Source organism: Melospiza georgiana, chromosome 1 (assembly GCF_028018845.1).
Source record: "Melospiza georgiana isolate bMelGeo1 chromosome 1, bMelGeo1.pri, whole genome shotgun sequence".
Taxonomy (NCBI): Eukaryota; Metazoa; Chordata; class Aves; order Passeriformes; family Passerellidae; genus Melospiza; species Melospiza georgiana.
Window position 1 is genome coordinate 18,530,808 of NC_080430.1, and position 11,961 is coordinate 18,542,768.

General features: G+C 42.9%; 1 protein-coding gene across 1 annotated transcript; it reads right to left on the reverse strand.

Moving 5' to 3' along the window:
* Nucleotides 1-2,097: 2,097 nt before the first annotated feature.
* On the reverse strand, nt 2,098-4,792 carry OTUD1 (OTU deubiquitinase 1). The gene has a single exon (XM_058028353.1). It carries the CDS (start codon nt 4,592-4,594, stop codon nt 3,293-3,295), a length of 1,302 nt encoding a protein of 433 aa, XP_057884336.1. The 5' UTR covers nt 4,595-4,792; the 3' UTR covers nt 2,098-3,292.
* Between the last annotated feature and the right edge of the window lie 7,169 nt (nt 4,793-11,961).

The window sequence follows — 11,961 nt, forward strand, 5'->3', positions numbered from 1 at the left end:
AAAGATGGCATCACAAGGCTTATGCTCCCACCAACTGAAGTTCACAGTAGCTTGGTTTAGAATTAAAGCATTTTCTACTGATTTATAGAACTGTACAAGTAGCATACTGAAAATCAAGCTCTTTTTCTGACTTATTGTCAATAACAAAAAGTCTGTTGACCAAAGTCCCCAGACAGGTCTAAGAATTAGTTGGATTATGTAAGTGATTAGCCAAGGTTAAAATAATTGGGCACTGAAATTATGATCCAGGACAATGTCTGTCCTTCCCTTGTTACTGGAATTGTTGAAAAGAGGACAGTAAAGGAAAACTTGCATCTACCTCTGCTTTTGCTGGGGTCAAGAATAGTGTTACAAGCAGTTTTGTAAAGCTCTGTCCACATCAGGATCACTGCTTCCATAAAATTTGTCCACAAAACTGCCTCTACTCCTGTTCAAACAAGACACCACTAGCTTGCATCTGAACCTAGTGTCTCAGCTGAACTTTAAACACTACAGCTATTAAAAAAAACCAACACTTTACATATTTTCAAAACATATGAAATGCCATTTTTGTAGTTTCCTTTTAGACAGAGTACATAATGCAAGCTGCAAAAACAAGTGCCTTGCTACACGCTTCAGCAATACACTCTCCATGTCTTTGCAAACTAGTTCAACAAGTAACCTAGTTTTTTCAAATTCCTTAAAGCTATCTGCATGCCCCTGTGACTCATGCAGTAGATAAATTGCTGAGGAACTCTGTGGGAACTCATTCCAGGGCTGGTTTTTAACACTGCTTTGTTTATTTGTGATATTTTAGTATCATTTTTATCACACAGAGTGAACACTATGCTGTATCAATCCTTTAATGCTTAGCTTACTGAGCATTTCTAAGGTTTGTGTTGCAAAACACAAACAAAATTTGTGATCACAATTCATGATACAGCCCAAAATAGTAATTTTAGAAGACTTAAAATAAATGTGTTTGGGACTTTTTAAAGTTTAGGATAGTCACAACTTTGAATGAATTAATCACATCCAAACCAAAGCCTAAGCAGCCTCGATAAAATGTTTTTCATCAGTCAACACATCACTGATATCTAGTGATGCTGTATTAATACCTTCACTTTTAAAGTCATGTGAGTAGCCATTTTTCCCATAAACTACTTCTGCTCCTTATGAACACATCCATGACTGCATCTTTGCTGTGCTCTCACCTCAAAACTCAGCTTTCCAAAGATTCATGGGTTAAGCAGTAGTAGACTAGAGACCCGGGGGGTTTTCCACCACTGTTTGCATTCTAAAGAAGAAGGACAAATGGGTGTAAAGAGAACAGGAAAAATATTCTATTTGCCAATATTTTGAAAATAACATAATATTTAAATCTACTCTTTGTACCTCATAAACCAGTAACAAATATATACATCAGTCCTGCAGCTCCATCACATGTGCTCAACTAAGACTGATGCATTTCAGCTGTTTAGTTACTTTTTAATTGTAACTTTAACCCAGAACCCTTCTGTTAAGGATGAAGCCTTTTACTATTTTGAGATCAGGGACAGATTTGTAAACACATTTTAACAACTTGCAAGGCATTTCCATCTTGTGAGGGGAGTAGAAAGCTGCATCTCCCTATGACATTACTTATAGTTGAGTGACAAGAGGGTGCCAAGGCATCACTACTGGCAGGACAAATCTCAAGCAAGTTTGGGGCTAACTGCAGGATGCAGGTTCCCCAAGAGCAATGTCCAAGCCCAAGTGTGCACAGTCCAGCAGAGAGCTGGCTCTCCACCAACCCTGGTGTCACCAGCTCATTAACTATGCTTGAGAACTGCTCCTCTAAGGCATGTTAATATAGAAAATTGTTTCTCACTAGCAAACAGATATACTAAGATCTCCTGCAGTGAGAAAATAATTACAGATATTCAATTGTCTTTAAATGCTTGCATTTCTTTCACATATTTACAGACACCAGAATTATCAGTGGTTCATATCTATAAAGTACCATGCCCCTTCTTCCCACCTCTTAATAGGTAGGGAAGCCAAATAAAAGGTCCCGTGAACCCACCCACAATTCTTCCCCACACCAAGAATGCACAGCATAGAAAAGAAGAGCACAAGTAAAATTATATTCTTTATTCATTCCATTTTAGCTGTGAATATTCCTATTATACAAATACAGTATAAATTCCAAAATCACAATATATTACAAAATAAAAAAGTACAAACTGCATTACTTAATAAATATATCTAACAAGTTAATCAGAAAGTAGAAGAGACAGAATCCAGATTGGAGACATTTAAATGTTTGACCCAGCAAACCATACAAACCTCAATTTAACTATATTTTTCTTTTAAACCATAAACCATTCCTGATTTCTTGATTAGAAAATAAAGTCACGTGAATAAAATGTTGTGATCAGATAACGACTTGTTGGTGAAACACCAGTGCCAAAAAAGAAGCAGGGCTTATACGAAAGACACCATAACCCCAGAAACAAGAACACAAACACCGAGGTGCAGCCAAGGCAATTACTGCCAAAGCAGGAGACTATTATCTAGTCACAACATTCTATTGCAAGTTAATGTTCTGTTATTATAGATAAATAATATAAATGGAGCAGAGAGTGAGCCAACCAGGCAACAGGAGGCCAGTTTACTCAAAACAGTAATTAAAAACAGAAGAGTCAATTGCTCCCTGCTCTGTTCACGTGTAGCTGCATTCCAACTGGCTCAAAGGACCTGTTCTGTGCTCCAGGCAGAGAAAGCAACTGTTCCTAAAAGCAGTCCGTTCTCACTTTGCCACACTTTTACAAAAGCCATTATTTTAATTTTGCAAGAAAATACCCACAATACTTTCATCAACTAGGGGGGTCAGTTTGACATCAACTTCATTTGGTAAAAATATAAGGTTTATGGGTAAAAAACACAGCAAAAAATAGCTGTTACATCATAAGCCTTATTTACAAAAACTGTTTACAAACGTTTTTGGCTGTACAGCTGAAAGCCAGATACTAATGTAAGATGTAGAAGATGGAGGTAACAGTTTAAAAATAGTGTGCAAAAAATACATTCTTATAGAAAATAGACAGTGAGGAGGGGAGACACAAACATACACAGAGAAAATCTGCTTGCAAAGAACCCGAGGCTAAGTTTTTACAACAGAATATTACAACTACGTCTGTATTTATCCCCCGCAACCTACAGTCTTTCTCCGTCGGGGGTGCTGCTGCTTCATTAAGGATTAAGGCATCACCATCACAGCCAGCACACCTCTCTGTCAGTCCCTGCAGCCAAGCTCCCGGCCCGGGCGCTCTCACGAGCAGGCATTCTGCTCTATGTACATCTTGGACAAGGACACCGCCATGGACTTGGCCAGCTCCTCATCCCGCCTGCGCTGTACCTGAGTCTGTCTGCACCACGCCTCGTACTCTGGGTTGGGGCACACGCGGTCCAGCACAGCATCGTAGTGCCCATTGCTAAGCCAGCTCAGCCAGATACTGGGCCGTGTCGGGTCCTCGGGCCCCAGGTAGTGAACCATGGTGGAAACGGTGGGGCTCTCGGGCCGGCCGCCCGTGGTCAGGTGGATGTTCACGTTCAGCATCTGTCCCATGGCCAGCAGCTCCGGGTAGCCGGCCCAGGCCCCGTCCTGGGCGGCGCCGATGAGGAACTCTCCCACGTCGCCCTCGATGATGGGGTTGAAGTGGTCCAGGTGGTCGGCGATGTAGTGCACGGTCTGCTCGCGGAGCTCGCCGTGCAGCCGCTGGTCCCCGTACACCGCCTTGCAGACGGCGCGGTACAGGCAGTTCCCGTCGGGGATGATGTGGAAGCGGAACCGGCCCTTCTGCCGCAGGTACTTGTCCTGCTTCTCCACCTCGGCCAGGTACAGCGCCAGCTTCTCGCTGCGCTCCGCTCTGCCGCCGGGCCCCCGCCGCACGTCGGGCCCCGCCGCCGCCTCCTCCTCCTCGCCGTGCGCGGCGGGGCCGCCGGGCTGCGCGGGGCCCCCGCTCCGCTCCGCGGGGCCGCAGCCGGGGACCAGCCCGGGCTGGGCTCCGGCGGCCGCCGCCTGCAGCGCCTGGCAGTGCTCGCTGAGCCGCAGGCTGCGGTTGCTGGGCTCCTCGGCGGCGGCCTCGCCGTCGCCCCCGGCCTGCCGCACGCTCTCCAGGATGCCCTCCAGCCAGGCGCGGCTGCGCGGCGAGCCCGGCACCAGCTCTCCGGCGGCTTCGGCGCGCTGCACGATGCGGATGGGCACGATGCGCTCCAGCGGCCGCCGGCGGCTGACGGTGACCTGCGCGCAGGAGCTGAACTGCGGGCCGCCCGCCGGCCGCCCGGCCGGGCCCGCCGCGGGGCCGCTCGGCATCACCTCCAGGCAGGACGAGAAGGCGGGCATGGCGGCGGCGCTGCTGCTGCTGCCCCCCGCGGGAACGAAGCTATCCTTGCCGGAGCTCTCGGCGGCTGCGTTCGGGCCCGCGGCGTCGGCGGCGCTCGGTGCCTCCGCGGCGGAGGGTCCCGGCGACAAGGAGACCTTGAAGACGGCGGCGGAGCTCGGCGAGGCCGCGGCGGCTGCTGCGGTGGCGGCCGCCGGGTAGTGGGTGATCACGGAGCTGTAGAGCTGCATCCTCGGCTCCCCGCGGGCGGCGCTTTATAGGCGGCGCCGCCGTCGGAGCTGGGGCGGGGAGCGGCAGAGGGGGCCGCGCTGGGGCTGCCGAGGAGGATGAACCGCCCGGGTAAAAATAAACAAGGGCATCACCGCCCGCCCCGCCCCGGCCGGGCCCCGCGGCCGCAGCAATTCCGACTGCGCCACCGGGCCGGCCCCCCCGCGGCTCCGGCCCTTCTGGAAGCTGCGGGAGCGCGGGAGGGGGGCGGGGCTGCCCGGGACGTCAGCGAGCGCCGCCCCTGCCCGGCCTGCGTGCGCTCGGTGCCACGGGCACGGTCCCCAGCGGCAGCTCGGGCACCGAGAGTATTCATTATGTACACTCGGTTTGGACACTCCCAGGCGAGAGATGCTGTTTGTCCACCTGCAGTCCCACTCCGGGAAATGCAGAGCATGCATACACAGGTGTGTGAGATAAACCAGCACATATTAACAGGAGACACGCAGGTGAAATACGGGTCTCATCAAGATCATTGATAATTGGTTTATTAGTGCCGTTAGCACTTTAAGCCATGTCTTCTAGCCTTAGCTGCAGTATAAACAAAGTCATAAAGCCTTTTTCCAAGGATGATGAGATCTGTACACTCTTTGTTTTGACTGTGTTCTGACAGGCACGCTGACCAAGAAACACCAGTTTGCACTATGATCAAATGGTAATACAGTCAGAGCTAGCAAAATGGGAAAAAAAGGTATTGACATATGGAAGTTCAAAGTGATACTCAAAAACAGTTCTGGATTCCAGCCCACAGCCTCAAGTATCTTCAGGCAAGTGTTAGTAATCCAAGCAGATTGTAGAACTTTAAAAACAAACAGAAAAACAAACAAACAGAAAACCCTTTATTTGGATATTCTGAAAAGTTTCTTTTCCTCATTCCATTTACATTAATTAAAAAGAATAAGAGGATCAGCTGCAATATACTGCAATGTCCAAAATAATTTTCTTTGGAGTCTTGGTTGTGTTTTGTATCAATGTTTACGGATATACCTCCTATTTTCAGTCTCTGCAGTTAATTCCAGGGCTACCAGTAACACAATATGGAATTTCATTCTCTTTACATGGAAAACATATTAGAACTCGCTCAGCTAAATTGCATGTTGGAGAAAAAATGCTCAATTCCTTCATACAAAGTAAAGTGGATATTTACAGGAAAAGTTTCAACATACATCTTTTTTTATTCTGGATATAACACAGCAGTTTATTGCATGCAATATTGGGGGGCTTTTAATAAAAATTTACAGACTAAATACATATCCAAAAATTTTGCCTTCGAAGATGAAATGTAAGAAGTATATGAGATATGAATCAAAGTCCAAATGTCCTCAGTTACCTGACAGAGCCAGCCAGAAAGTTGATATCTTTAGAACAAATGGTGATGGGCCTTATCCAGGAGCATTTCTGGCAGCCTGTTATAGTGGGATAAGATATTACAACTGCTCTGAAATTACAGAGTGACTCTTGTATTTCAGAATGTTCAGAACTTTGTTTTAAATATAGTTTGTGAGCCCAGTCAGTGAGTCTTTATTTCTGGACTAATCATTACTTAGAGAGGCATATATATTGACCAAATAGCAGTAAATTGAAATCCTTCCTCCTTGAAATGGAGGCTTGGAGCAAAGGAAAGATTCTCATCTAGTTTTATTTCTTAGTCAGAACTTGACAATGTCTATTTCCAAGTTAACATGTATATGTTTATATATATAATGATACGAGAATTAATGTAAAACTACTGGAAATTGCCCCTTCCAAATGGGTTAAAAATATACCAGTGGTTCTTCATTGTGTGTTTGGTCATTTATAAAAATATATAATGTATATTGCTTAATGCTCATCATTTAATGCTTTTGCTACTTTTTTTGTTTTCCAGAAAAGCTATCTGTAGTTTGGTTTAATGAATGTTCTGTCTGGTAGTAAATGTCAGAGCTGAGTACAGGATGGTGGTTTAAAGTGTTCAATAGTCTGGTAACAGAGAGAGGGGAGGGAGAGGCAGCTCTTTCTCTTAGAGAACAGTAAATGGATGCAGCAGAATAAGAGCACTTCTGGCAGGAGCAGGGGCTGCATTTTGAATGCTCAGTACTGCAAATTTCTTTCTTCTAGGATATTATAGAAACTCCTGCTAATGACTGTTCTGCCTCTCCAAAACCATAGGTTATTTGGAACAGTGGTACATTAATGGATGGGCAGCTGTTTAATTCTGATTGTTGGTTACAATGAGGTATGACTGGAAGTTTGTGGTGCTTCATTTGAGGAGAGAAATAGATTTTTTTGTATGCCCAAATTACCCTTGTATTCTGATGCTCTAATGTAGCATATTCTGGATAAGAAAACTTGTTTATCTGAACAGAAATCCAAGGAATATCCTGAAACACATGCTAAATATGCCAGCAGGTTTTTATAATGGTAGCAGATAGATTGTTCTATTTTTCACTTTTTGCTTATAAGCAGATGTAATGTCTTTCCTAAATGTTCAGTTAAAATGCACATAATAAGCTTACTAATAACATTAAAATACAATCAAGAACTGTTGCTAGGAAACTGAGAGACAAAACAAACATTGTAACCACTGTCTTGATGTTAATAGTATACTACTTTTGATGTCTTTATTATGTCCTGTGTGAAGTAAATGGAAAGAGAAGCTCACCTTGGTGTTTTACCTGTGTTGTTATTAAGTCCTGACAATGTAATGCAACAACATTTTTCATAAGTGAGCAGCCAGAGTTAGTCACACGTACTTGGCCTGAGGGGGATCCAGTCTTTTGGATGACCAGTGACAAAAATCCCATTGAGCCTCTGCCACACAGCATCTCCTGGTTGGCCTTCAACTCTCAAACTAGGAGTTACCAGGAATCAGCACTTCCTAGAGGTCATTTTCTTAGATATCTGACAGGTTTTAACAATAACATCCTAAACCATGGTCTACACCAGGGAGGAATCATAGAATGGCCTGGATTGGAAGGAATCTCAAAGATCATCTCGCTCCTGGTCACCTTCTGCTAGACCAGGCTGTTAAAACTCCATCCAACCTGGCCTTGAACACTTCCATGGAGGGACATCCACCACCACCAGGTACAGACCTGGAATGATCAGGTGCTGTGAGTACAATTCTGGCGAAATAGAAATTTCAAAGAAATATTTGAATGCCTTTAATGCAATAGTCTATAAAAGCCAGGGGCACATGGTTCTGCTGTCTTTAGTGCCTTTTACTACCAGAATATTGGCCTTTAAAATTTCTTTCAGCTACATATATAACTGCTGTTAATTCCAAGGAAAAACTAAATTTTGCTTTATTATGACCCAGCTAAAACATAACCCATGTATGGATTACTTCCAGAATACTCCTGTATTTCCAACTTCTGTCCACTTTTGCCTAAAGGTCGTGGCCTCACAAGCATTAGGGGTGTTTGGAAAGTGAGGAGAGCACACTATGGATATGCCCTTCACTGTTTTCCACAGAGTAATATTCCTGAGCTTCTGATTCACTCATTACAGGGTAATGTCCAGTCCTTTGCTCTTACAGAATAGATCTCAAAACAAGCTCTGCAGTAATAAAGCATAAACATCTCCTGTGGTTAAAGTTTCTCTTGACATTACTGTTATCACTGGTTACCCTGCACATTCCAGGAATACTTTAGATTGTTTAGAAGGCAAACCACAATCACAAAAACAGCTGTGGAACAACAGTGGTATTCACTGACGTAAAATGAGATGCATGAGAGTAGAACTAATTTTAACTTTGATGTGTAGTAGATACATGATTGACATAGAAGAAACAAATTCATTACATCACCAGGAACATTTGCTAGTGAAGAAAGAAGTTGGCTAAAATGATGTAGTGAAATGCACTAAATAAGCATTTCCATTGCTTCTTTTTTGTTTTGTTTTTGTTTGTGCTGACATGACAGCCCTTCAGATAAAGATATTTCTGACTGAAATATGTAATGAATTAATAACTTTTTGTATGTAACTTGCAGATGAAATGTTGAATTTATATTAATAATCTGAACTGGTATACCAAGGAAAAAGTCTGTAATATATTAAAAAATAGAAAAATATATCAAGAAACTTCCAATACAGGGAAGAAATGCATATACACTTCAACTAGAAGGAACATACTGACAAAATATCAATTTCATCCTCTGTTGCCTGCAGATTATCATATCATCATATCGTATCAATCATTTCTTTCATAAAATTACCTGTTACAGGTAACTTATTTGGGGTATGGTCATAAAGCTGTCATAAGGCAACAGAACTGCCAAAAGAACTAGTTCTGCCCTTTCCTGTTCCCAGTGTCTTTTTTCTACTCCTGGTGCCACCTGCTTTGTGATGGCCTAAGTGTTAGTATTAACTAAAGTACCTAGTGCATTTCACCCTAAATGCTAACATAAAAAGGAGGAAATCTGTATCCACACTTCCACTGAGGTGTGAAAATGTTGCATAAAACAAGAGCTGTGTCTCAGAGAGCTTTGCCTCACAATTTGTTGTTCAGCTTCTGAATATATTAAAATTTTATTCATGGTATGGGTGCACCAGGCATTGGAGATGCAAGCAGTGCTGTGACATCATGTGGCAGGAGTTTGTGGAAAAAGGGCTGTTGGTGATAAATATAGACATTTGCTCATGTCTCAAGGGCTCAGTTGGGATCCCAGTTGATAAGTGAGTCTCTAAATGTGAGCAATGACGCAGATCAAGCCTCACATTTCTGCTCAGAACTGTGGATGGCACTTGCAGTGATCATTGTGCACAGGGCCTTAAGGTGATACCAGGAAAAAAAAGGGGGGGGTGGGAACCAACAATACTGTTTCCTCTGGAAAAAAAAAATGTTAATAATGTGGTAATAATGTTAATAATGCTACATAGACAAATTTTATAATGTGTATGATGTTTAGAAAGGTTATCTTCTCTATTTTTATAAACCTGATGAGATATAAAAGTGTTCACAATGTCTACTTTTTTGTCAGTTACAGGAAATCAGTCACTTTCTCTCCCTTTCATGTTGGTTAATGGCAATTTGGGGTGGAGGAAAGTAGATGCTTTGGCTAAGACTAAGAACAGAACACAGTTCTCACAAGGACAGACTGTGAAGGAGGTAGGGGAAAGAGGCAATACAGAAATACCAGAAGCAGGAAATCACCACTCACAATTACAGGAAACATTATTAATAGCTTAATCTTGATAAAAACTGGAAGCATAAAATAACTGTGGTAGAAAAGAAGGTGCAATGCTGCCTACTCTTGAAGTGAAAAAATGCTCCTGTGAGGTAGCAAGCAGCCAGCACTCCCACGTGTGGCCTCACCGTTTGGAAACAGACTGATGCCATGGGAAGTGACACCCCCTCTATCCCCCACAACCTTGCAGTGCCATCTTTCCCTGCCTTTCTGCCATCAATAAGCAGCAAAAGGAGGAATCATCATTTTGCAGCTAGAAGTGAGTGTCACAGAAAGGATTTCATCATTCATGCTTTGAGAGTCAGGGAATACAGGTAATTACATTTACCAGCTTTGCTGCTGCCCTGCCAAGTCCTTCCTGTGGGAAAGGGCTGTGGTTAAATGCTACATAACCAGCTCAGCAAGTCATGTCAAATCCCTGATGAAATGTAGGGAGAGAGCTTACCTCATCACCAAAATTAAAAACCTGCTCTGTTTCCATTTATGTAGCACTGAGCTAACTGTTATGGCAAGGTTGGATCACAGCTATTTAACTCCACTGTCTTAACATGAAAAAATAACCCTGGTAAAGCCATTGGAGAGGAGGGATGACATCAATTCATCCTGACGTCCTAGTCTGCCTAAACAACCAAACCTTTCCTTAACATACTTTACCATACCTAAGTGTACAATATGGAATTTTTTTCCTGACCTGAATTTTAAAAGTTCTAATATAAAAAGAGATGATTTTTTTAAAGCATTTATAACAATGAGCCTGAATCTGAAATATTTTTCACTGGAAGAAACCAGGGACAGATACTCTCCAGTTAGTAGGTTTATACTGGTAACTCCAATCAGAATGGAATCTTTATTTAGCCTGAAATATAAATTAGTGTTCCTGGGACTTCCAGTGAATATCTACAGAAATTTTAAAATAGGATTTTAGCAATTTAAGAGTTTTGGTATTTATTCTAGTGTAATGGAAGCATTAACATTGTTGCAAAGAAGCACTGGTTATTAAAGGGACATTATCCATACATGAAAATAAACATTCTTCAAGTTGTGATTACTAGGTAAGCACAATTTTATGAACATTAAGCATTAATCAATTAGTAATTCAGAGCCAGAATCCCAAATACAGTCAGTTTACCATATCAGACCTGGACATAGAGGGTTTTGTGCATGTCTATCTGAATTACACCAGCACTAGCTGTGCTACTGACTTAAAGACAGAGCTGAGCAGCATTTAAAGAAGATTTTTAAAATGTCTTATGGGTAACATCTGAAGACTAGAGACAGAATTGCTTATGTGACTATCTGAAATTGAACAGTGCAAAATGAAAGGGAATCCACCTGTGGCAGGTCAGCACTCCCATTCTTAGCATAATCTCAGCTGTGGGAAACCAGCAGGACAGAAGACCCACAAATGCTATTCAGAGGCAGAATCACTGTGGTTTCTGATGTGATATAACTTTCAAAAGGACAAATAGGATCCTGGAACTCACAGCAAGTGAGTACATATACAACATAAACATTTCTTTAAGAAAGGACTTGTGAAATTTAATCTGGAGTACTGTATACATTTCTGTTCACTGTTGCTTAAGGATGCTGACTGGAAGGAGAGCAAGGGGGAATTCGAATGATCAGGGCACTGGTGGCTGTCTAACAAGAACAGACAACTGCTCTTGGCTTGCATTTCCTAAGCTTGAGAGGGGACCCCTAAAAATAAATCACAGATTAAATACTAGGGAGCAAGAAGAGCTCCTTTGGTTAAAGGTAATGTTGGCCAAAAAGAAATGGATACAAACTGGCAAGGAAGAAATTTAGTCCTGACTCACAGCCTTGGCTTTCAGATATGACATAACTGCCAATAGTTTTGTGAAAGGATGCTGGTAACAAAATACTTGAGCAGCATGGTGATACCAGGGTGGGCTCTGAATGTGAGGACCATTGTAGTTTAATTATAACAGAGGGCTTTAGCTTGGTAAAGACTTTGATCTTAATGTGCAATCAAATCTTATTCCACTTCTTTGTTCTATTATGTCTGTTTCCTGGTTTGCTTTTTTTCTTTGCTGGGTTTTTTGTGGTGCCACAGTGTTCCCTGCACAGAAAGCAGAATCCCCAGCCAGTGGGATTTCAGTGAAACAGTAACACTTCTGGAGAGATGGGACACAAACCAGAGGCAA